At 43.8% G+C, this 27779-nt stretch overlaps 2 protein-coding genes across 2 annotated transcripts in view; both read left to right on the top strand.

The window, feature by feature from the left end:
- Positions 1 to 27779, top strand: part of LOC311013480 (complexin-2) — a 656754-nt gene that overhangs the window by 221818 nt on the left and 407157 nt on the right. The window lies entirely within an intron of this gene.
- LOC311013354 (uncharacterized protein) lies at positions 6773 to 8407 on the top strand (the record flags this gene model as incomplete). The annotated part of the gene is made up of 2 exons (XM_084009372.1): positions 6773 to 7173; positions 7819 to 8407. The coding sequence occupies exons 1-2, from the start codon at positions 6938 to 6940 to the stop codon at positions 8405 to 8407; spliced, it is 825 nt and encodes a 274-aa protein (XP_083865498.1). The 5' UTR covers positions 6773 to 6937.

Below are 27779 nucleotides of genomic sequence, written 5' to 3'. Positions count from 1 at the left end.
GAAGTTATATCTTTGAATGAAGATGAAATGAAGTTAACACCTTTCAGAAAAATGTCGCCTGGGGGAAAAATCCCCCTGCTACCCTGATTTGCATTTGTATAGCTCACAGCATTTTCATTTACATGTTAAAGCCTCCCCTAGGATTACGGGGAGGGGGGTCATGGGGGGACAACTGCCAAGCAAGGCCCACGTCAATTCCCGGCAATTTACGTCAGTTTTCGGTGTTTCCTGCAAATTGCCGTTTGCAGTCGTAAACCTGAACTTCCACGGGAATTTACAGGGCCGCTAACTGACGAAAATCCCACTTTTCATGCAGTGTTACTTACCTGTTCAGTGTCCTGCGCTTGGGTCTCCGTCCGAGTCCGTAACAAGTAAAAGGAAATAAGAGCATGAGGACAATTAAAATTAGGCATAAATCCAGTAGTAAATTCATAAAAAGATAAAAACATAAAAATAGGAAATAAAATCATGTAGCAGTAGTAAAGCAGTAAAAAAAAACTGAAAAATTAAAACGTAAAAATAGGGAATAAAAGCGTGAGAACATTAAAAATAGGCACAAATCCAGTGTTAAGAAAATAAATGAACAATAAAAAAATAGATAAAAATAGAATAAAAATATAAAAAATAAGAAATAAAAAAATAAAAAGTATCTGAAAAAAGTTTAGTCTTAAGTCTAGACTTAAAACAAGAGACTGTTGGAGCATTCTGAATGCCTTCTGGAAGTTGGTTCCAGAGGTGAGCGGCAGTAGCAGAGTGCTGCTACACCATGTTTTGTACTGACAATGGTTTTTTCTAAAATAAACTTTTGTTGTGATCTGAGTGATCTGGGTGGTACATACCGGTGAAACATGTCCGTTAGATACCTTGGTCCTATCCCATTAAGTGATTTAAAGGGGACGTATTATACTGTTTTTCATCAATTTCACACAGCTGTCAGAGGTCCAACAACACTGTTTCTATATGCATTGCCCAAAACCCATCCGTGGTCCTGAATTGCAGCTGTCTAAAAGTTGCTCAAATGAGCTCTGCTGAGCTCTCCTGAGAACAGGCTGTTTCTGTGTCTGCACCTTTAAATGCTAATGAGCTCCGTCTGTCATCGCCTACTCGGAGAGCTACGGAGACGATGCTTACGCTACGCGGCAGCATGCATGCAATGCTATGGCTCGCCTATGTGTCTCAGGTGAAGTTGCTGGGTCCCATATGGTTGGGACAGATCCTTTTACGAGGGTCAGTGTCGAGGCAAAGTCAGCTTTATACTGACCCTCATTACTGAAGCAGTCTGATGTGAAGTAGTTAACACACACATAGAAGCTAACACAAACAGTAGCCGGCACATTGTCATTAAAAATGAAACACAAGAGACCGGGTTCCGTCCGACCGGAGGCAGCAGTGAAGACGCACCAGAGCGTGTGAGACGGGGATTGTCTCCAGCTTCACCTGCACCGGGATTTATTCACGGAGCACCAGCCGGATCACCCAACAGATTTTGTCATGTCCACCACACCAGCCAGTGAGTATCTTTCAGGCAGGCCTACTAGGGAAGTGACGGCTTCCTCGGCTACAAACGGCTACACTGCGTAAAGAGACAGATAGTACTGAGAAAGTACATGGACTTGTGGGGAATCATCTGCAAATCCTACCATCGCAAACATTAAAGCCGAGTTGAGCTCCATTGAATAGTTCATCAATGATCTGTTCTGCCGTCAAACGGAGCTGAATACGTTGCTTCACCGGCTTCAGCCCACAAAGACTCCACAATCGTTGGATGAGAGAGTACCCCTCTTCGATCCGTCAGGGAGAGATGACGGTGCTCTGCAGCTGGCCAACAAGTATGCCCCATTCGCCGATGTCGACTCTGAGGCGAGCCTGGATGTTGGTTCAACACTGGAACCCTGGGTTGATAAATCTGCTTTGCCCAGGAGATCAAGGAAGCGTTCCTCTCACTGTATCTCCAGCCCCATGTCACCTGCATCTCCCTCGGGACCCCCATCTGGATCCAGGACTCCACAGAACAAACATTCCCGGCTGTCGCCTCTAGCTGCTCCATCTGACGAGCCTGGGATTAGGCCAACGTCGAGGGCTTCCATACCGCATACTGCAGCTCGCTCCGGTCCGGAGCATTCAGCGTCCACGGGGTCTCCAACGACCAGGTCTTCCCCCTGGGCCTCCTCTGCGGTCTTGACCACTGACTCCCCAGCATCGGTCCTGTCCCTGGTACCACGAGTGTCTGACGAACCTTCAGCTCCCAGGCCTTCAACATCTGCTGCTCCCGCTACTCCACGAATGTCCTCGGCAGTGAGGAGAACTCTGACCTTCAGTGCAGCCGGGCCCGCTGCTGCTAACGACGCTAGCCGGCGGTCCAACCCGCTGAGTCTCCCTCCAGCAATCATGAACTGCAGCCTTTTTGCCCCGAGGTTTCTGTGCATTGGCGACTCTATTGTAAGGTTTGTTGCCTTCCCAGGTGCCATTACGTACAGTATATTGGGAGGTAAAGTACATGACTGTATCGAACAGATTCCACTGTTACTGAAGTGTCACCCTTCTGTTCACACAGTAATTGTCCACACCGGTACGTGTGACGTCATGTCCAGCCAATCAACAAAGTTAAAACAAGAATTTGAATGCCTGACCTCTACTGTCGAGAGCCTAGGTAGGAACTGTGTTCTGTCTGGCCCTATACCTACTCTGAGACACGGCAGTGAAAGTTTCAGTAGACTATTTAGCCTACACCACTAGTTACAAAACTTCTGTACCGCGATTGGTCAAGGCTATGTTAATCATTTTGATACATTTTGGGGAAATCCACATCTTCTCAGGTCCGATGGTTTACACCCAAACAGAGCAGGGACAAAAGAACTGATTCACAACCTCACAAACTCCATCAATTTGAGCTCTCCATCCCAATCCGACTGACCCCATGTCATACCAAAGCAGCATGTCAGCTGCATGTCAAACCTCTCCCTTTCCCCTCCGACACCACAAGCCCCCAAAGTTCAACACGGCCGCTAGGCCTGCTGTTTCCCATTGCTGTCAGAATAAGTGACAGGTGTCCTCGGCCTGCACTCAGACCAAGCAGACCGAGAGTGCTTCGCGCACTGGACCAGCTGCCTGCGTCAATGTTGCTGCCATCGAGGGGAGATGTCCCCCCTGCCAACCAGTCCACTGCAGCGCTTACCTCTGTCCCCTCTTGTCCCAGTTCAGTGCCCACTGACGCTCTAAAGTTTGCACTTTTTAACATTAGATCGCTGTCCAGCAAAACAGTATAAATTATCTTATTGCTCAGCATAACTTAGATTTTTTCATCCTCACTGAGTGCTGGCTTACCACTACTGCCCTCATAGAAGCTTCGCCCCCAGACTACAATTTCTGCTATGCTGATGACTAGTGATGTCCAAATGAAGCTTCGTGAAGCATTTTCTTTATTTTCTGAGCCCAATAGATAGCGCTCTCTGTTCAACAAAGGGTTGAAGGCCGATATATTTCCATTGCTTTCAACCCTTTGTTGAACAGAGAGCGCCATCTATTGGGCTCAGAAAATGCTTCACGAAGCTTCATTTGGACATCACTACTGATGACACCCAGCTCTACAGTATGTGCCTATACAAACAAATGACTCCACTCAACTCAATAACTCAGAGGCTTGTATAGCAGACACAAAGAGATGGATGTCCACAAACTTTTTATTGTTAAATACAGACAAAACAGAGCTGATAGTTGTAAGACCACGGAAGACAAAGCACACTGAGGATCTTAGAGTCTGTGTCGATGTTTTATAACAGAGAGCACAACTGTTAAAAGTCTAGGTGTCACCTTGGATCAATTTTTAACATTTAGGCCCCACATAAGAAACATTTCCAAAAAGGCCTTTTACCATCTAAGCAACATCGCAAAAATCAGGCTTATGCTATCCTTAAAGGATGCTGAAATTTTAGTGCATGCATTTGTCTCATCTAGACTAGATTATTGTAATGTATTATTTTCTGGCCTGCATGCATGCACTTTAAGAAGCCTACAGCTAATTCAAAATGCAGCAGCCAGAATTTTAACAAAAACAAGGAAAAGTTCACACATAACACCTCTTTTAATCTCATTAAACTGGCTACCCATTCCTGCACGAGCATTTTAAAATTCTTCTTTTAGCCTATAAAGCACTAAATGAACTTGCACCTTCATATGTGTCAGAGTGGTTAATCCCCTACACCCCCTCGCGCACATTGCGATCTCTGGACGCAGGCCTCTTCACAACCCCTAGGGTAAAAACCAAATCTGCAGGCCAGCGCTCCTTCGCCTTCAGAGTCTTCCATCGTATGTTAGGGAAGTCAGTTCCACAAATGAGCAACAAGCAAACTAAAAACCTTCCTCTTTTCAAAACACTATGGCCTACACTATAACCCATGAATTTGTTATTTTAAAATGGTTTTACATTTGTTTTACATTTGTTTTTATTGAAACTTGTATTTGTTGTGTTACTCATCATTTTTATTTATTACTCTAACTTATTTGAATCCGCAAATCCACATACATTGCACTTATGTGGTTGCTCATGATGTCAATGGGTATTTCTGTGTACGGTGTTTTGAGCAGGGGCGGTTTGTCCATAAGGGCGATCGGGCGACGCCCCACCAAAGGGGAAAAAGGAGGGATTTTTTTCTATCATATTCTTCCACAGTGGTACAGTCACTGTACTGTACAGTGGCTGTGACAGGTCAAGACAGTTTGAGCTCCTCTGTATGTCATTGTCCAATCAACGGAGGGCAGTGCTCCATGAAGTACCGCCCCTTTTGGGCAACTTCAGTCAGATTGAAAATCGCCCTGATTGCTCTCATAGACTCTCATGTAAAATCATTTTTTTTTTCGAATTTCAGTCCTTACAATGCATTCTCTATGGGTTCCGGGAGGGCTCGCCCTAACGTGCTTTCGTCATAGTAACGTGAGCATAGCCGACGTAGCTAAGCCACCGCACCGCGCTAGTCACGTTCGAGGTCAGCATGGCGGTGAGTGTACGGAGCAACTCCATCGTTTCACTGAAAGAAGTCCCTTTCAGTCGTCGTAGTAACGAAGATAAATTGGCAACGAAACAATTAGGACCTCCCAGACCAAATTTAAACATAAAACAAGTTTCTACCAAGGGGGGAAAATCATACAACCGGGGATTTTCGCGGAGCTGGTATGAGCGGAAAACCTGGCTAGCAGGCTGTGACGCAGCTAACGCCTTATTCTGCTATGCCTGCACAGTTTCACCCTGATGGCAGCACGACAGACACCACCGCATGGACAACTACAGGAGTCACCGACATGCATCATCTCTCTGAAAAGGTGAAGAAACACGAGTCCTCTAAGACCCACATGGACAGTTGTCTGAGGTTTTCTGCGTTTGGGCAGGTGAACATCGCAACGCAGCTGGATGAGAGCTACCGGCTAGCGGTTCGTCGTCACAACGATGAGGTGAGCAAGAACCGACACATCCTAGCCCGCCTCATCGACTGTGTCAAGTTTTGTGGGGTGTTTGAGTTAGCTTTGCGAGGCAAAGACGAAAGTGAGGGCTCCAACAACCCAGGCGTTTTTCGTGGCTTGGTTGACTTGGTGGCATCGCTGGATGAGGCGTTTGAGGAGCACCTGAAAACGGCCACAGTTTTCAAGGGCACGTCAAAGACTGTGCAGAATGAGCTCCTGGAAAGCATGCTAGCGGTCATCAGGGGACATATTACGGAGGAGGTAAAGTCCGCTAAATTTGTTGCCATCCAAGCGGATGAGACGACCGACGTGTCAACACAGACGCAGCTGGTGCTGGTGTTGAGATACATCGACTCAAACCATGCGGTGCAGGAGCGTTTCTTTGAGTTTCTGCCTGTTATGGATGCAACATCTGAGTCGATTGCTAGCGTGCTTCTGGAGAGACTGAACGGTCTTTTTTCCGAAGGTGACAGAGAGAAACTCATTGCGCAAGCGTATGATGGAGCCAGTGTGATGAGGGGAGAGCGGGCTGGTGTGCAGCAGAAGGTGCGTGCGCTTTTCAAAAATGCCCATTATGTGCCTTGCTATGCACACCAGCTGAATCTGATCATGCAGCAGGCCACTTCTCACGTCCCAGCAGTGACGGGGCGTACCCACCAAACGCGATGAACGCGATTGAAACGCCCGACAAATGAAATTGCGTCGCGCTAGACGCTCCAGTTTTGACGCCGGTCCAATATGCCAAAAAACGCCTCATCGCGGCATCGCGTCGCGCGACGAGCCCGCCCAAACAACAACATTTCTTCCGCCATTTCATTCTCTCGTCGATCATGGCTGAGATAACCACCATCGCTGCACTGTATCTACTCTGGAGAAGTTCCCAGCTTCCCTGTAGAGGGGACAGCAACTATCATATAGCTCTGGGTGAGCGGTCACGGCGACTATCAGTGTCTCCTCCATCTTCTTCACTGGAGCGGCAAGCCGGCAAAAAGCGAGGGAACACCAGGACGTCCGTATGTCAGCACGTCGGTGACGATCTCAACGCTGATAGGCTGTCGCGGCGCGTCTTCACGCGAATTTGCCGCAAAAGTTCAATTATTTCAACTCGAGCGATGGCGCGATGAAGCGATGGCGCGATGAAGCGATGAAGCGATGAAGCGATTTTTCGCGTCCATCGCGTCCATCGCGCCGCGCTATCGCGTCCATCGCGTCGCCCGGCGCGATGAAGCGTCTAATCGCGTCTTTGCATTGACTTTACATGTAATCTTGTCGCGCGATGAAGTTTCATCGCGTTTGGTGGGTACGCCCTCTTAGAGTTTTTTTTTCGGACCTGTGCGGTATTGCCACTTTTTTTACCCGGTCACCAAAACGCACCAGCATACTTGACCAGATTGTTGACAGAAGGCTGCCAAGAGCTTCATCCACAAGATGGAACTTCAACAGCAGGATCGTCAACACTGTGCACGAGAACCTTGATGACCTCATGCAGTGTTTTGAATCCATCAGGACATCGGGTTCATTTGACAGCACCACAGTGAGAGAGGCATCAGGCTTCCTGAGGATGCTGCAAGATAAGGACTTCCAGTTTTTTCTGCAGCTGTTTCATCAGATCATGCCTCACGTTGACATGCTGTACCAGCAGCTGCAGAAGAAGGACATTGATGCAGTCTTCATCAAGCGTGCCCTCCAGAGCTTCACAAGCAGTGTGCAGGCAATAAGGTAAGATAAAATAATATTGTTCAATCCTTCTCAATACTGAACCTGTCATAAAGAAATACATTCACTGGCCACTTTATTAGGTACACATGTGTAACTCAATACAATCCAAAACAACAGCTCTGCTATAAAATCTACATTAATGTAATTTATACATTTTCAGTTTTTGTTGATGCCAATAAGGTGATAATTCTACTTTATTATTGAGGTCATAGTGGGTGATTGTGGAGTATTGGAGTGCATTATATTGACTGGTGTTCCTAATATTTTGTCCACTCCATTAACATACAAAATATTAGAAAAACTTTTCAAGGTAATGCAATTCAGTACACCACCACCATCCACTGCAACATCAATAATAAAAATAAAGTAGAATTATCACTTTTCTGACGATGTCAAAACTGAAAATGTATAAGCTTGGTAAAAGCAAAAGTTATAGCAGCTGTTGTAATGGATTGAATTTGATTGCACAGGTGTATCTAATTAAGTGGCCGGTGACTGTATATGCATAAAGTAAAGCTAGATACTATTATTACTAATAGCTAGATAAATATTAGTGTTTTGAAATTAGCATTTTCTTAACTTTTCTAAATGCTACCAGGCACTTATATTTTCATGTGCTAACACTGTTGGTCTGCTTGCCCTCAGAGACTCCTCTCAACAGCAGCAGGAAGTAGCGACAGGAAACACAAGACCAAGGAGGGCCTTGGGAGAAGAGGAGAAGCAGAAGCTGTCCAGGGAGATCTGCAACACAATCCTGGCTCACGCCAAACAAAGGTTCTCCTTCAGCGACCACCTCGTGAGTGCCACACTGCTACAGGCAGAGATGTTTGAGCAGCACTGCCATACATTTCCTGTTGAGGCTCTCAATGCCACTGTGAGGGCATATCCCATGCTGAACAAGGCAAAGCTCAGGACAGAACTTTCTCTCATCTATGAGAATCCAGAGTTCAAGGGCTGCTGTGGTGCTCTGGCACTGTACCAGGTTCTGCAGAGATACAACCTCCAGGTTCTCATTACCACTCCCATGACGACGGCTGAAGCTGAGCGGTGTTTCTCAACACTGAAGAGAATCAAGACGTTCCTGCGCAATGCAATGGGCCAGGAACGTCTGAATGCACTGGCCATGCTTTCCATGGAGAGGGAGCTAGTCAGGAACATGCCTGATTTTAATGAGAGGGTTATTGATCACTTTGCTGCTCTGAAAGAGAGACGAGCAAAATTTCAATACAAGTAATCTAGTGACACTGTCATTCTTAGTGTCTCTCTCTCTCTGTCACACACACACACTGTATTAACTGTTAATGTTGGGTTTTAATAGTTTCTTTTTTCATTCAAATGCTGCTTTCAGGCAATATGTTCATCTGTTTATTTTTGTTCATGTTCATTTTTGCAAATCTATCCAATTGGCCAGAGATTATTTGTATTTATAGTTCACTGTTGAATGTAAGCACTTTTATTTGCACTTAAAGATAATTAAGCTGCACACAATCTTTAAAATGTTGTTACTGATATGGCAATCTGTACATTTACTGCATTTACTGTTTGTTTCTGCAAATATAGAGTATTGTTTGTGCAATGCTGAGCAATTTGAATGCACTACCCCTTTATTTGGATTTATATAAACTATTTGTAATTAAAAAAAACTACTTTAAAGAACTGTAAATAAATACTTTTTATGTTGACTTATATGTAGTCCCCTTTGTAATTACTGGTAAAGCAATCGTATCCGTCCATGTTCAAAGATATTTGAAGGTAAACTGATTCACAGTTTCTCTGTTTATCTTCATTTGTAGAGCCAAGATAATTTTATTTGTTGAACACTCCTGGATGTATATACATTTGGTATTGCTATGTAAGTTGACCAGAAAATAACAAGATGTGGCAATTGTCTTGCTGCCTATTAATTTTCCCATATAACGGGTCACCTTAGTCATCATCAGAACAGTTGCCCCCCCTGAGAAATTTGTCAGGAGCCGCCACTGGTTTTGAGACCATGCTCATGGTGATATTGCACTTTAAATATCAATAAACTTGAAACTCAGCGCCACGACCGGTAAGTCTGGCTGCACTCTCCGTGCTCTCCGGAGCGCCGTCGGTCAGCGCTGTCGGTCCACGCTCTCCGTCCGCGCTGCTGGTCGGGCTAGCTCTCCGCTGTCGGCTGCTGCGCTTGCTCTCAGCACTGTCAGTCAGGCCAAGCTTGCTCGGCTGTCAGCTGGGCTGCGCTCTGAGCTCTGTGTTGCGAAACGCCCCCTCTCGGATATCTCCTATCATCGTGCAGAGGAGTTCGGCTTAAGCAAAAGACCCTTATCGTTATGTCACGAAAGGAGCTGAATCTGAACCTGTAGGAGCACCGTTTTACTGGAGGGTGGACTGCAGAGACCATGCAGGAATTGCTTGTTTTCCTCATCCTGGGAGTTGACAGGCTCAGGGAGGACCAGTTTATAGGTGTAGGGACCAGAGAAAACCTGTTTTTCATAATATGGCCCCTTTAAAAAACAGCAGCAGTGCTTTAAAATAAATCCTGTAACTTACTGGAAGCCAGTGGAGGGATTTTAGTATAGGGGTTATGTGCTCTGTTTGTTTTGTTTTTGTAAGTATTCTTGCTGCATTTTGAATCATTTGAAGCTGTTTTGGGGTCTTTTTTGGGAGGCCTGTGAAAGCCCATTGCAGAAGTGAACCCTACTGGAAATAAAGCATGAATTAGCTTCTCCAGGTCATCCTTGGACATAAATTCCCTAAGTCTGGCAATGTTTTGAGATGGTAGAATGCTGACTTAGTAATTGCCTTCATGTGGCTGTTAAAATTTAGATCACTATCTATGAGGACACCAAGATTTCTAACCATATCTTTTGTTTTAAGTCCTTTTTTTCTGAGGGTGTTGGCAATCCTATACCTTTATGTTATGTGGCATCCAGTGATTAATTTGCTCAATGCAGTTGCAAAGAGATTCAAGAGGGGCATAGTCATGAGACAGAGCTAGGTCGATTTGTGTATCATTGGCATAGGTAGGAGTTATCATTATTCTGTAAAATTTGTCCTAGTGGGAGCATATAAAGGTTAAAAAGAAGTGGACCCAGAATTGAACCCTGGGGGATTCCACATGTTAAGGAAGTAGGTGCTGAGGCACAGTTGCCCACTGCAACAAAAAACTCCTGTTTGCAGGTAAGATTTTAGCCACTTGACAACAGCACCTGAAAAGCCAACCTAGTTTTCTAATCGATTGAGTAAAATGCTGTGATCCACCGTATCAAATGCTGCACTGAGGTCCAACATTACTAGTACCGATGCTTTACCAGCAGTTGTGTTTCGGCGTATGTCATTAACAACTTTGACCAAGGCTGTTTTGGTGCTATAATTTGCACGAAAACCTGACTGGAAAATCATCAAAACAGTTATTCAGTGTTAAAAATGCTGTCAGCTGGTTAAAAACATGTTTTTCAATAATTTTACCTATGAATGGCAAATTGGACATGGGCCTGTATTTGTTTAGAGTGGAATCATCTAGGTTATTCTTTTTCAACAGGGGCTTTACAACCGCTGTTTTCAGGAAGCTGGGAAATGTGCCAGTTAGTAAAGATGTATTTATGATTTCCAGCAAATCTGTCGATATGAGGTGAATGACAGATTTTAAAAAGCTGGTAGGTAGAATATCTAATTCACATGTGGAAGAACTGAGGCTTTGTACTGTTTTTCCAAGGATTTCAATGTCAACCAGGCTAAATTTAGACATCAAACGAAGTGCCCCCCTTTTTGTTACTGGTGGTTCAGAGTACTTAGTGATTTGTGTTTGTGATGATATGCTCAACCTGATTTGATCAATTTTACCCTTGAAGAATGATGCAAACTCATTGCACTTTTCAGTGGAAATAAGCTCAGGTTCTATATGCGAAGGGGGTTTTATTAACTTTTCAACTGTTGAAAAAAGAACTCTAGCATTGTTCATATTCTTGCTGATAATGTTTGAAAAGAACGACTATCTTGCCATGCAAATTTCATAATTATATTTGCGTAGTATTTCTTTGTGTATTTGCAAATGGATAGGAAGTTTGGATCTACGCCCATTTTCTTTCAGTCTGCCTGCACTCTCTCTTTAGGAGATTGACCATTGGATTTAGTTTCCATGGAGCCTTCCGCTTCTCAGTGGCCTTTTTTAACTCCATGCAAAAACACACATATTTATGTCGTTTCGCCACACTATTTGAGCTAAACGAGCGCTTTCGTGTCTCGTACGTACCCAACCTGTGTTGCATAGATCTTGGAATTATTTTCTGAGGCCCAGAAAAGCACATAAAACTTGCCCCTATGGGTTAGCATTGGAGCGAGTCTGGAAGGCTGGCAGGCAGGTACAGATCTCGGGCTAGGCAACGTCAATTTTTGTCAGGTTTTTGGCTTTGGAAAAGTTGAGATGACCCTGGGGACAACAAAAATGGGGTCAAAAAGGACCAGATTTCTCCTTTAAAGGGAGCAATATCCATTATTGTCGGGGTTCGTTATTTTTCACTGAAAAGATGATGGCTCAGTCGGTGAACTTTAGTGTGGTGAATTTTATTTACACCCAACCAAAGTCAAATACCCTCAGGTGGGAAAAAAAAGTAGCAGGTATATTTACAATATTTACACAAATCACGGCAGCCACTGGGACCCACATGTCTCTCAACCAAAAAGCTCCCTTCAAGTGAGCTGAGCTCCCTTTATATACCCCCTTGGCCCCTCCCCTGGGCAACCCAATTAACCCAGCATAGGGGTTTAGAAACACACTTGAAAAAATTAGCCCCAAAACACACAAACCCAATTCACTTCCACTCCGATATTATGGCACTCACAACCCTCCATATAGCTGCACCATTATTTACACTGGAAGTCTCTAATTTGACCATTTTCAGTACAAACGATAATGTTGGTTCAGTCCGTGGTCACCTGACCCCTTAGCGCTATTTACGGCATGATCCGGGACTGCCTCGGTTCGGCCTGTGAACCCGAGACCGACCTCCTCCGCAGCAGCAGGTGAGCGTGTGTGTGTGTGTGTGTGTGTGCCATGTAGGCGCCGAGTGTGCACCCTCGACGTCCTACCATGGGAAGAACAGAGTCCAGGAACTGGGAAAAGTCTGTATAGCTGCTGACCTGCTGAACTGTATAGCTGCGACACAGTTTTACCGGCGACTTCCTCCGGCACAAAAGAGAGCGGCACACGCTCCCGACCCGGTCTCCGAGCTACGGAGCGAGAGAGAGCGCGCACAGGTCGGAGCATCACCGACGCTCCGCCACAATTATATTACCCATTTTTGAGTTGAAATTATCCATTAGATTTCCTACTGAGTCGGATGGTGGGCTCAAGCTTTCTAAGAGTGCAGGTTCAAAGAGAACACCAGTGTGATCGTTTATGATTCTTTTTCTTACCATTACACAACTATTCTGAATTTGCGGGGATATAAATACATCAAAGAAGATGCAGAAGTGATCAGACAATGCTAGGTCCTTGACGGCTAAAGTGATGTTGAGGCCCTTTGTAATGTCAAGGTCAGGCATATGGCCATGAGAATGTTAAAAGTGTCAATTAGTGAGAATAGGTCATTTGCATAGATGTTTTCTGGATTGTCTATATGCATATTAAAGTCCCCTGATAATATAAGACAGTCAAACTCTGAACAAACGGTTGATTACAGCTCACCTAATTTTTGCCGAGTGTTTCGGAGGCCTGTAAATGATGAGCAATAGAATTTGAGAAGAACACTTAATGATTGAGCTTAATATAATAGATGTAAAGTCTCCAAAAGATATGCTCTGACAATTGTGGCTATTCCACCCCCCTTTTTATTGGCGCGAGTAGCAACAGTGGAATTATAATTTGGAGGGGCTGATTCAATAAGTGTAGGTGCATTGCTGGCTTGGTCCAACCATGTCTCTGTTAAAGCTGTAGTCTACGATTTGAAAGGTTTGAAAAAAGCATCCCCCCCACAGACACCCACCCCTTCCCTCTGTGCTCCTCTGAGCTCATATCGTTCTCCCCTCGCAGCCTCCCACCTCCCTCTTATTTTACGAAAATAGTTCACCGAAATGTGTTTCTGAAAACATTTTATGTGAGAAATAAGCTATGCAGTTGCTAAATCTGTCTTTATTTGAGATTGACAACGGTCAGTTTAAAATATTATCGAGAGCTTGTGGGCGGCGGCACCGTCTTTCGAAACTCGCCGCGACGGCATTGCACAGCTTCTTACATAGACGATGAATGGGAACATTCCCTCCGCTTATGAACTCAGGCAGGACGCCGTTTAGTTTCCCATTGATAGTGTTTATTACGGCCACGAATGATGAAATATTATCGGTGTAAATGCAGCGGGTGCCGGTCGGATTTCTCTCTTACCCTGGCTGCAGTACATCCCCGATCCCAAACCGCTCGGCGATCACTCGCCACAATCCGACGAAAATCGCGTGCGGTCTGCTGCCCCCCTGTTCACACCAGACGGGTATTTCTCCGCTACGGTCGACAAGCGCTTCTGCTCAGCTGTTGTTCATCCAGAGTAAATAACCTCTTAAAATTAATACACCATGTTTCTGTAACCAAGAAACATGGTGTACACTTATTTTATTTATCCGTTCTCTCTGAGGGAGAGAGAGAGAGAGAGAGAGACACACACACACACACACACACACACACACACACACACACACACACAGAGAGTGTGTATGGTAGCCTAGTAGACAGTAGTAGTGCAGATATACCGTTGAAATACACATATTTCTTTATCTACTCTTCACATTTCTCAAATGTATTATCTCTTCCTGCTTCCCAGTGCCAGTTTAGATACACAAATATGATTGCATTGTGAACTACACTATGGCTTAACAAGGGCGCCGAAAGGAAGCGGGCTCCGCTACGCGCCTATTCGTGGCGCTTCCGTGGCTGGTGTGAACCAGGCGTCAGCCAGATTCTTACTCTGAACTCACGTGAGAGCCCTGCTCCATACCTGAACTGCTCAGGGCAACAAGAGTCTTGTCCGCTCGTAGTTTAAACGCGGAAGTGAGTCGGGATGAGACGTGAGCAGGAGCAGGAGAGTGAGCGAGGATTGGATCGGAACATTTAGCGGCTACTAAATTTTGGCTCAAGTGAAAAAATCGTAGACTACAGCTTTAAAACCAAAATAAACACGATTATAAGAACAAATAAGCAAAGACTTATTAAAAAGAGATCTCACGTTCAGTAGAGCTAGTTTTACTAACTTAGGCCCATGCACTTCTGGAGCAGTATTTGGTGGTTTTATATTTTTCTTAAATTAAGTTGGCTTACCCTGTAAACTGAGTATGAAGGCACACAGGGTTTTCTGAGTCTGTTTACGACCGTGAAGGGAAGGCTGCTTGATGGTGATCCAAGCCCTGAGGATAGTCTGGAGGTGTGAGTGGAATCGTTATTAAATGGACTGGGATCTGTGGAACATCAAAGTTGTTACACACATGCAGCAGCCTCTTACATTTGATTGTGCTTAGGCACACTCATGGAGTTACAGCGATGGTGGATATGATAGGAGAGCTTGGAGGAAAGTGCACGAGGGCCTGCAAGGTTTAAGTGAAGTCCAGCAACTGCAAAAAGATCCCTGCGCTGCCAGAAGAGGTCAATAAAATACACGTTGTGTGCGAGGCATGCAGTCTGGAGCCAGGTGTTCAGACCTAGCAATCTGGAGAAGCGGTCACTGCCACGAACAGCCGTGGGGCCGGAGATACTGACCTGGTAATGAAGGTATTTTAGTACATTGAACAGTTGGATAAAGTCACTCTTTAACAATTCCGACTGCCGTTTGCAAATGTCATTTGTCCCGACGTGCAAAACGGGGAGTCAGCTGAGGGGAAGGACATCCCAACTTCCTGAATTTTTTTAGTGATGTCCACCACAGTGACACCAGGGAAGACCACAGTGCGGGCATTGTGGATGGACACTCTTCTGATAATCAAGTCACCCTCACTCATGGTCGACAGGGTCAGCCGCGGCGATGCAGGCAGCGGGCCTCTGTGCCACTGCTGCACCTCCACCACCTTCTCTGCCAGCCCCGAGGCACTCAGTATGGACTGTCGGTGTGTGGCTGCAGGGGCATCGGCCGACGGTTCCACTGGAGCTGTGGAACTGGGAATTTGGAGGCAGATCGCAGCAGCAGTACTGGGGAGGCTTCCCGATCGCCTGCTCATGGCATTCTTTAGGAGCTGGCGGAGGGCAGAGATGGATTCACGCCAGGAAAGTCCAGACAGCAGCAGCCGTCGGGACACAGGCCGGTCCCCAACCTTGGCAGCAGGCAGGCTGGACGGTGGCAGCGCTCGCTGGGGGGTGGTTGCCGCTGGTGGATTCACCGCTGCAGGCGTCCGCTTGGCTGGGGAGACAGTTGGACCATGGATGACGAGCTGACGAGGCTGTCAAGGCTCCAGATGAAAGGAAGCCGCATATTGAAACTGAAGACATACCCTTGTCTTCAGTTTCTAAGTAGGTTGTACGCTGACACAGATAAGTAATTCCGTCTGATGAGAATCTGGATCTCTCATATAAAACATGGGTCTCTGAACACTAGCTCTCCTAAGAGACCCTCTCATGATCCGCGCACCAAGCTTTGTTTTTTCGCGTCGAGCTCCATGGGATCTTCTACAAATGCTGATGCCATTTTCCAAGAGAGCTGATTGGTCAGTAGGCGGTGCTTTTCTCCACGTTGATCTCTTATCAGGAACTAGTGATGTCCAAATGAAGCTTCGTGAAGCATTTTCTTTATTTTCTGAGCCCAATAGATGGCGCTCTCAACAAAGGGTTGAAGGCCGATATATTTCCATTGCTTTCCACCCTTTGTTGAACAGAGAGCGCCATCTATTGGGCTCAGAAAATAAAGAAAATGCTTCACGAAGCTTCATTTGGACATAACTATCAGGAACATAACCGGAGGGGTATTCCATCAAACTCGCTAAGCGCAAAGCCGGGCTAATTTCGATAAGCCTCGCTACCTTTAACGAGAGTTGCGTTCCATCAACGTGACTTGAGGCACTCTCCGCTAAGTAACCATGGAAATTTATCCGACTAGCCTGCTCCGGGGCAGGCTAACCATCAGGCTTACTTTAGCGGGGGTTTCAGAGAAGTCCGTCTGTCGGAAACAACTGTACCAGCAGAAGGTTCCGCCAAGCCTAGTCCTCGTGATTTCATCACGTCAAAGACCAAAAATGACCAACATTACATATATGAAGTACAAACAGCCTATATTTTCATCAAGCGTCTAAAAATACATCCTTGCAATTAAAAAAATATGAATAAATCGTTTATTTTGTTTAAGACCGACTGGCCATATCATTGTCTAAAGCCCCCAGTTGGGTGAGTGGTGATGCTCCTGCCCTTGAATGTGGGCATCGCAGGTTCACATCCCGGTGAAGACATCTCATGTGTGTTTTTGGGTTTTTTTTTGCCTGTATAATTGTCTTTAGATCAGAGAATTAGACCAACATTTTACCTTAACTATGATAAATATGTCATACAATTTCCCCAGAACCCAAATATAACTTGCAAAAACATGATAGGCATAAAGATGTTATTATTAATAGCATGTTATAGATCCCAATGACAAAGGCATTGCTGCATGCAATTTTCAGCCACATAAATTCCTTTCAGGTGAGTTCATTAATAGGTTCATTGAATGTGTTCATTGAATTTTTGAGATAAATGAGTTGGTCAATGTAGATGCATTTACTAGGCCTATTTATAAGAGAGAGAGAGAGAGAGAGAGAGAGAGAGAGTGAGTTCAGGACAAAGAAAGAAGTTCCATAATCGGGAATTGAACCGTGGCCGGCCACGTGCAAAGCTGGCACATTACCTCTACACTATCCTCACTTTCGAGAAATCGTTGTCAGTGTTATATTAGAATATGTTACTCTGAACGGTACTTCTGTATTTAATCGCTCAGCAATTCTTGCCCAAGCAGCCTCGCGATTTTTATTTATCACTACAGTATTCCCTTTTTTGGTTATGATGGGTTTGTACTCCTCGTACAGTTCCATCAATATTTTTTGCTCTGGTCTTTTCTGCCATTTTCTCGATGATTCGACATTCACGATTCTGGTCTGGCTTCATATCCCGTGAACGTGCGTAACACACGACAACGTTAACCTGGCTTGAATTAGCCTCAACAAGGTGCGGCTGAAATGCGTTAATGGAATGGGTTTAGCCGCAAGTGGAAGTTGGCGTTAGTTCTAACCAGGCTTAACCAGGTAAGCCCCGCTTTAATTAGCGAGTTTGGTGGAATACCCCTCTGCTCCGGAGCAGGTTATACTCCAGGTTATGCCCCAGGTTATGCTCCGTATGTTAGCTGTGCTCTGGATCTCTGTGTAGTGTCACATCCCCATAAAGCTTCCCTGTCCCCAAGTGGACCTCCAAAATCTGTGATTTCCTCGAGGGTGAGTACACAGTTCCTCTCCGTGGTTGTTAAACCATCTGCCTTCAGCTTTAACATTTCAAACACCTCCCGTTATACTCCAGCAGAAAACAACAAAATATTAGCTATGTATAGTGTGGCGCCCGCGGGACAGAGGTAAGGAGGAGGGAACCGGGGAGCATAATAAATAACGTGTATGTACCGCCGTGGCATGTGACAGCCACGGCGCTGTTGCCACCTCACTCTATCCCCCCAAGGCACAGCACAGTGAACGGACGGCGTGCTATATATGGAGTTCCGATTGCCCATCAGAATCACCGGCGTGGAGGAACACGGCTGGGAGGAAATCAGCGCAAGACGACAGGAGGGGATAAAAGGAGACGACGGAGAACACGTTCGTGTGGAGAGTAAGGAGATGTTAAGAGAGTGAGAGAGAGAACTAAAAGCCCTGTGTAGGACTCGCTTCTGTAGGAGAACCCCGCGCCCTGATCGACCCCCGGACCGTCTGACTACCCGCCTCTGCTTCGACCCCCGCCTGCCCTCCCGCCGCCTCTCCCGCCGAGCCCCGGACCGTATGACTGCCCGTCCCCGTGTACCGAACCCCGCTCTCGCCCAACGACGTCGCCTCAGCCTCAGCCCCCTCAAGCCAGCCCCACACTCCGCGGCATCGACAGCATCCCTGCATCAGTCTTTAATAAAGAACATTAATTGTGAATTTGGTGTGGACAACCCTCTTTTCCCTGAAATTGGTCACGTAGCGCCTTCTCGTAACCCCGAGGGCCCTACAATAGATTTGTATATTTGTCGTGTGGTGCAGAGATTGCGGATTGCGGATTACGGACTCTGTGATTGCCATTACTGGGGATAATCTGGGGTCACACTGCATTGGAGGGTTTATGGAAAACGCATTTTTGCCTGTAGTGTTATAGATAGAGAACCTGTTACATAGGAGTCTGTGATTTTGCTGTGTGTGTGGTGTGTCTCCTCCCTCTCACTCTCCAGGTTGCTGCAGGTGTGGCTGACTTGAGTGAGCACAGGTGTGCTCAATCAGCTTCTGGATAAAAGGCATGCAGGAGACCCTATGTCTCATTCTGTGTTGTGTGCTGGCAGACTGACTGTGCAGTGTGATGTTTGTGTAACTTTTACGCCTTTTCCTGGAAAAGGATGGTGATTACAGCACACTATGGCTTTGTGATTTAGACTTTGGCGTCTCTCGCATCTCGTCAATCAATCTGAGTTTCCTAGGCAAGACACATGCAGAGTCCCGCAAATGATTAATGATTTCCGAATGGACATTTGGTTATTTTCAGCAGATTATTTTGGAACTATTGAGATGTATATGGATAATGTAATCATGTGGCAGCGAGATCAGTGTCATTACTCTCTGAGTTCTGACACAATGACAGAAATGCCACAATAAGTGTCAACTGTCGAAAAGACAGTAAAGCTATGAATATTAGTCTCAGTATTTGACCAACTGTTTTTCCACATTGGCTCATGTGAAAACACTTTGAGATCATGAGTTGCCCTCAAAAGAACACTTGGAGCTCCATACATTCTCTCTTTTGAACAAAATAAATAATGTGAGTAAACATATCAAGTAGAATAACAAGTATAAAGTAAGCATAACTTAAAATAAATAGTTCCCTTTTGTCAGGGCAATCATTTCCTAGTAAGATCAATTTGTCAGTTAACATGTTTCTGTTTCATAGTATTTATATTTCTATCATCTTAATGCTTTGCAACCACACTGTAACAAATTGACTGTAGAAATTACAGTAAATACCTGGCAAAAAAGTTGCCAGTATTGTAGAACTGCTGTTAATTACTGTAAAAGGGATTACAGTATATTACAGGATAACTTTTACAGATTTTTGTTGTATATAAATTAAAGCAATTTTTTCCCCCAGAAAAACTACCACTAATTGTGATCTTGTTTACAACATTATCTTGTAATCTATTCAAATTACAGAGGTGACCTGGCAACTAATGTTGCCTGTAAATAGTTGTTAATACTTCACAATACAATGTTGTTGTGAATGTTTTTACAGTTCATTTTTGTTTTTCACATTAGCAGCTTTGAAAAATATGCATATTGAATGAGAACAGGCTTGCTGTTACTCCAAAATTCATCAACATTGCATTAGATTAAAAACCAGAGTCAGAGCTACAACAAAACAAAACTTTTATTAAAACTCAATAGTTTTAAAACATGCCTCAGAACTCAATTTGAATCCCCATGAATAAATAATAATGAATAAAATAATTGAGAAATTAATACCACTCTCTCATATCTACCTGTTAAATATCCATCCATCCATCCATTTTCTACCGCTTATCCTGTATTTAGGGTCACGGGGGGGGGGGGGGGGGGCTGGAGCCGATCCCAGCTGTCATTGGGCGAAGGCAGGGTACACCCTGGAATAGGACGCCAGTCTATCACAGGGAGACATGTAGAGACAAACAACCATTCACGCTCACATTCACACCTACGGGCATTTTAGAGTCACCAATTAACCTATCCCCATCCTGCATGTCTTTGGACTGTGGGAGGAAGCCGGAGAACCCGGAGAGAACCCACGCTCACACGGGGAGAACATGCAAACTCCACACAGAAGGAACCCGGGCCGACCCTGGAATCGAACCCAGGACCCTCTTGCTGTGAGGCGAGAGTGCTACCCACTACACCACCGTGCAGCCCCCTGTTAAATATAACATATAAAATTAAATAAACGGGGAAACAGCTAGCCTGGCTTTGTACAAATGTAGCAAAATCTGCCTACTAGCACCTTTTAAATCTCACACAGTCTACACCAGAAAGCGAATAGGAGTATTTCCCAAAATGTCGAACAATTCCTTCAGGTCATGAAAATACACTACTTCTAAAAAAGTTTCTGGCAAAAGAAATAAACAGTGTATTTGTAATAGGACAACTTTTAGCTACAGATTTGGTTAACTAGTGAGTATTTGCAGCAGAAGAACAGTGTATAACAGATTGACTCAAAATAAACTACAGTGTAAACAAAAGATTAAACGGAAATGTTGTCAATCTTCAACCTTAAAGGGATAGTTGGGAAGACAAGAATCATCTTTTACATATGACTTACGCTCAAAGCCATTCAAAGTGCATCAATGAAACATCTGAAATCACAAAATCACATGAAAAGAAACTTGTGCTCACAGCTGATCCACAAGAAACAGCAGAATATCAGGTTGTGCAAGACAAGCTAATCATTTGCCAATCCAATATGAAAAACTGCAAAAATTAATTATTTTTTATTATTTTATTTGTGCTGTCCAGGCAAGCTGAACCAGGAAATGGCTCTACAATGCAATGACTAATACAGTGGAAATGTCATAACGGTCACAAGATTGCATGAGTTACTGGCCAGTATAGTTGCATCAACATAACCTCAGGCAGTGGCATCAAACAAAACACACCAACATAAACATTTTAGTATTCACAACAGAATACACCACATTTAATGTAGTTTGCTGCTTCCTGGTGCTCTTAGACCACTCCTTACATTGGAACTATTTTGTTTGTGAAAAATAGTATGGATATGCACTGGAGCCTTTTTACACATCGCACCACCGCACAGGCCCCCTAGAGGCTCTAGTGCGTAGTAGTACTGCTATTCTGTAACAAACTAAATTATTCCAAAATAAGGAGTGGTCCGAGGGCACCATAAAGCAGGTAAAAAACACACACTAAATATTCAGTTAATATGTATTATGTTGTGGATTACTAAACAATGTGGTTTAAAATGTTCTTCAGTAGATGTCCCAGTTTGCTGTTGCCGTTTTTGGGCTGGTCGGGAGATCTCTAATTAAAAGGACTCTATGGCCAGGGTTATGTCCCTACAACTACATCACTACTGGTTGGTAACTCGTACATGAACATTTATACTAGTGCCATACACTCCATTATAATGCAGCATGCCCCTGGCTTGAGAATTGTCTTGATTGTTTGTTTGTGCTGGCGAGTTAAAATAACATTTTATCCGTTAGTCACGTTGGCAAACTTTACAAAAATAATGATCCACCAGAATTCTAATTCAAGCACAAAGTTACCTTTGAATGAATTCCAGTATGCAAGATGCTTGCTCCTGGCACACTAGATTAAAGTTGTAATAGCTTGAAAAGAACGCTGCCATTCCAGCCACGAAGTTGGGATGTGGAGGCACAACCACCTGACCCTCGATGCTCAGCATCCATTGAGTTGCTGTGAGCACTTCACCTAAACATAAAAAACATATGGTTTATATGTAAATGTTTGTTGCCTTCCACATAATATCCAGATACATATCCACATGACCTGTTAAATACACTCAACAAAAATATAAACGCAACACTTTTGTTTTTGCTCCCATTTTTCATGAGATGGACTTAAAGATCTAAAATTCATTCCAGATACACAATATTACCATTTCTCTCAAACATTGTTCACAAATCAGTCTAAATGTGTGATAGTGAGCACTTCTGCTTTGCTGAGATAATCCATCCCACCTCACAGGTGTGCCACATCAAGATGCTGATCTGACATCATGATTAGTGCACAGGTGTACCTTAGACTGTCCACAATAAAAGGCCACCCTGAAATGTGCATTTTTTTGCTTTATTGGGGGTCTGGGGACTCAGAACCAGTCAGTATCTGGTGTGACCACCATTTGCCTCATGCAGTGCAACACATCTTCTTCGCATAGAGTTTATCAGATTGTCAATTGTGGCCTGTGGAATGTTGGTCCACTCCTCTTCAATGGCTGTGCGAAGTTGCTGGATATTAGTGGGAACTGGTACACGCTGTCGTATACGCCGGTCAAGCACATCCCAAACATGCTCAATGGGTGACATGTCCGGTGAGTATGCTGGCCATGCAAGAACTGGGACATTTTCAGCTTCCAAGAATTGTGTACAGATCCTTGCAACATGGGGCCGTGCATTATCTTGCTGAAACATGAGGTGATGTTCATGGATGTATGGCACAACAATGGGCCTCAGGATCTCATCACGGTATCTCTGTGCATTCAAAATGCCATCAATAAAATGCACCTGTGTTCTTCGTCCATAACAGATGCCTGCCCATACCATAACCCCACCACCACCATGGGCCACTCGATCCACAACATTGACATCAGCATAGCGCTCACCCACACGATGCCACACACGCTGTCTGCCATCTGCCCTGAACAATGTAAACCGAGATTCATCCGTGAAGAGAACACCTCTCCAACGTGCCAGACGCCATCGAATGTGAGCATTTGCCCACTCAAGTCTGTTACGGCGACGAGCTGGAGTCAGGTCAAGACCCCGATGAGGACGATGAGCATGCAGTTGAGCTTCCCTGAGACGGTTTCTGACAGTTTGTGCAGAAATTGTTTGGTTATGCAAACCAATTGTTTCAGCAGCTGTCTGAGTGGCTGGTCTCAGGAGGTGAACCTGCTGGATGTGGAGGTCCTGGGCTGGTGTGGTTACACGTGGTCTGCGGTTGTGAGGCCGGTTGGATGTACTGCCATATTCTCTGAAACGCCTTTGGAGATGGCTTATGGTGGAGAAATGAACATTCAATGCACGAGCAACAGATCTGGTTGACATTCCTGCTGTCAGCATGCCAATTGCACGCTCCCTCAATGCTTGTGGCATCTGTGGCATTTTGCTGTGAGACAAAACTGCACATTTCAGAGTGGCCTTTTATTGTGGGCAGTATAAGGTACACCTGTGCACTAATCATGATGTCAGATCAGCATCTTGATGTGGCACACCTGTGAGGTGGGATGGATTATCTCAGCAAAGCAGAAGTGCTCACTATCACACATTTAGACAGATTTGTGAACAATGTTTGAGAGAAATGGTAATATTGTGTATCTGGAATGAATTGTAGATCTTTAAGTCCATCTCATGAAAAATGGGAGCAAAAACAAAAGTGTTGCGTTTATATTTTTGTTGAGTGTACGTGTCCTTCATATATTCTCGGTCTTTGCAATGCTTTACTACAGATTTAAAAAAAAAACTATACACTACCTAAGACAATTAGTCTTGGAGAGACAGGAAGCGGTAGTGTTCTTTCGATGTCAGCTGCTGTTGCTAACACCTAAAAGACAAAATACATTCAAGACAGTCATTGCCCTAAGTTCAACAGTTGAGGGCAAATCTGTCAAATGCCACAGAAAATGATTACACAGTCAGACACAATCACAAATGACGAAATGTTTTGACATGAAAATCGTCTTCACAGTGTGCCGTCAGCAGTGGTGCTTTCCTCTGCACCTGTAACGTTAGCTCAATGATGCAAATGTGTCAACGTTAATGGAGGTGTTCCACTTTGTTTTCATTAGTCATTAAAAATGTAAATTAATTTAACAGACTTTTCACTATTTACACAGTTTATGATAAATTCGTCACCATGTTTCACAAACCTCAAACATGAACCTTAAGTTACACTGAGGTTTATTTAACTTAACATTAGTTCACAGAAGAACTGGAAAAGTTAAAATACAGCTGAAATTAAAACTCTTATGAGTCATACAAAGTCATAAATTATGATTTACATTTTGATTTATAAGTTATCTGTTAAATTGAGCATTATTTTAGCGGAGTCTGGAGAGTAGCCGGCAGTCACTGAACTCCAAGTGTGTATTTTCGGAGCAACGGACCAGAGCAGTGGATAACGGCACATCGGACTATGGGCTCTAAAGCTAGCAAGCGTAACATGTATTAGTTACAACTAACGTACTAACTTACATTTAGGAAGGACTAGAGAACACAGGGGCTTCAATGACAAGGCCACAACAGCCAGTGTGAGTCATACATGCTATTTATTTTATTACACTAAAACTCTCAGAACACAGGTAAGAAGAGACAAGAGGACAGACAGTCATACTACAGCTGGGACACAAACCAATCACTGCTAGGACACTGGGAGTTTACTAAGTATTCAAAAGAAATGTAAACCCAACACACTTCAAATAAAACACCACATTAATACAATGTGAAACCACAAACCATATCACCATCTAAAGTGAACTCCCAGCATCAACCACACCACAATGGAGGACCTCACCAGCCGCAGCACTAGAGACAAAAGGAGACAGTATTAAAACTCTACAACAATTCCAATTCTATTTTAAACAATAAAAACCATAAAATCAAAGCTAAGATTATATATATATATATATATATATATATATATATATAAATAAAATACTAAACTAAAATAAACGGCAGTCTGCGTTTTGCCTAAAAACAAACAAAAGCACTGTTACTTTAGGACACAAGAGGTTTAAAAGCTGTATATTTTACACACCTCTGTCTGGCAGTCAAGTCAGTCCTATAAGCCCTGGGCCCTCATTTTATAAAGCTTACAAAACGGGGCTGGAAACGTGCGTACGCCACTTTCCACACAAATGTTGTGATTTATAAAAACCAAACTTGACGGGAAAGTGTGCGTACCCGTAAGCAAACTCTGAGGCATGCGTACCGGTACGCACATTCTGGAGACTGGAAGGGAATCAGCGATACAGATGTCAGATTGTAGGAAGTAAACGTGAGAAGAACTATTATAGTTTGACTCGCGCACATTTAATTTCACTCCGTATCATACGTTAGATCCGTATGAGGGGCCGTATAAGACATTATTCATTCTGATACTCTCACATACATACATTCTCCTTTCACATACATATATTTTCACTCTCACATACATACATTCTCCTTTCACATACACATATTTTCACTCTCACATACATACATTCTCCTTTCACATACATATATTTTCACTCTCACATACATACATTCTCCTTTCACATACATATATTTTCACTCTCACATACATACATTCTCCTATTACAGACATATATATTTTCACTCTCACATACATACATTCTCCTATTACAGACATATATATTTTCACTCTCACATACATACATTCTCCTTTCATAGACATATATTTTCACTCTCACATACATACATTCTCCTTTCATAGACATATATTTTCACTCTCACATACATACATTCTCCTATTACAGACATATATATTTTCACTCTCACATACATACATTCTCCTATTACAGACATATATATTTTCACTCTCACATACATACATTCTCCTTTCACATACATACATTTTCACTCTTAGAAAGAAGAAAATGTATGCATGTGTGAATAAAATGTATGTCTGTGAGAGAAGAATATATGTGTGTATGAGAGAAAGTATAGTGGAAACGGAAGGAGTATAGTAGAAACGGATGGCAGATCATTTAACGCGCTGTGATTGGCTGACAGTGGAGCAAGTCATATTCACGTCGCATCAGCATGGACGGAGATGAAACGCAGGCTTTGCAGCAAGCCATTGGAGTTTTAAGAAACATTTTAACATCCCCTGATACTGTTTCTTCAATTGAGCGGCAGAGGGCATGTTCATCTGCACCTAACGATGTTCACAGCACGGCAGAAGGTGAAATGAGACAACTTTTCAGACCAGGCGGCAGCGCGCAAGTCCCTGCTACACGCCACGCGGTTCAACCGACACAAGGCCGACCCGGAGGATCGTGGCAGTCTTTGCGATATCAAACTCAGCAACATTTTGGCAATTGGGGCTCCCGTCCGAGGAAAAGGTAAGAATAAACAAGCTCTATTTCTCTGGCGCTGCAGTGCTTTGTATAACGGGTTTGATTTTCGAAAGTGACCGCGCATTTTGTCCCAGCTGGCTAGCTTAGATAGAACCTTCCATGTCAGTGCTGCAAACGCCCACATTGAGCGTGAGACTCCGACAATTGAGTCAGATCTCATACCCCCACTGTACTGGCGTATAAAAAGGCTCCACACATTCCCTTTCTCACTGTGATTATGAAGCGAAGGAACGCGGACCGCGGTGAAGTTAGTTTTAGGTTGGATATGTGACAGACATTAATCAGCGAGTCTTCTTACTAGTTTAACCCGCAGAAGCAGCAGGAGGACGGTTAGCTTACCCACCAGCCCTCACACGTAACTGACATACTTGACCGTCAATAAAATATTGTCTAGTTTACACAAAAACGATTTTTTTTTTACTCCAAAACCTTAAATCTGAATTGGTCAAATTATCGAAAATTATAATTAAAAAAATGAAGCGCACACATTTCAATAAATAATGTGTAATTCATTTATTTATTTTTTTAAATGTAATAAACATATTTTAAGACATATTTAAATTTTTCTTAAATTTCACCTGTGTGTGAATCTGATGGTTTAATGTAGCCTTCACCATTTTTAGTGAAATTCGAAGGGCATACATCGTTGAATGACCGCAAACTTTAAAACTGTTGTAGTTTTGTGAGTAATAAAAATCCAATAATCTATTATTTGCTGTGTTTTATGGGTTGATGAGCACAGTATGCAAAAAAATATGAATAAATATAAATTATGATGTCTGCTTTGTTTTGTAGGGCCAAAATACACCATCATAATACTTTCAACAAAGATGTCATCCTTCTTCCGGAGCCATCAAGCAGTGTCGTCATCAAGCATCGCACAAAACAGCAGTTACATGAACATGGACATATATTGAATGGGTTTGAATTCCAGAAATCTTGGGACCAGAAGACTGTTACTGAACAAATAAGGGAAGTTTTTGGAGAAAAACTGTCTGCTGATGTGAGGTAAGCACCTTTTAGTTTATTGGCTTATATCACATCTAATCATCACTTCCAGTGTGTGTACATTTTTTATAAATAAACCCTTTTTTAACTCACTTGTTTTTCAGCCTTGAGTTTCTGATGGCATGTGGCAACAGATTGATTTCTCCCAAACTGCGTACCGATTTTAAAGTGCACAAAGTCGAGGGGAAGGAGCTCGGTGGTCGTGGGGGAGGAGCTCGGTGGTCGTGGGGGAGGAGCGTGAGAGTTGTAAACATTCAAAATCTGACAGAGTGACCTCCATCCGCCGGACTTGCCGACTGGGACTTCAACACATTTTTATATTTAGTGGGTGTCCGCTGGAAATGCATACACCTATTGAAAGACGAAGCAGTTGTTTAGAATACATAACTAAATGCATCTTCACCTCATCACTTGATATTGTGGAAAGACTTGAGGCTGTGGTGGATGATGCCATCTTTAGTAACTAGCTTCTTGTCCTTGAAGGCCACCGCTGCTTCTGTAAATTCTCAGAATGAGAGGGAGCTTGCAATTTAGAATTGTACCACTAGATTACACTAGCATACACCAATACTACAAACTGCACTTT

This window comes from Eutrigla gurnardus (genome assembly GCF_963514095.1).
Source record: "Eutrigla gurnardus genome assembly, chromosome: 5".
NCBI lineage: Eukaryota > Metazoa > Chordata > Actinopteri > Perciformes > Triglidae > Eutrigla > Eutrigla gurnardus.
Note: the sequence above shows the minus strand (reverse complement) of the source record. Positions and strands in the feature narration are given on the sequence as shown.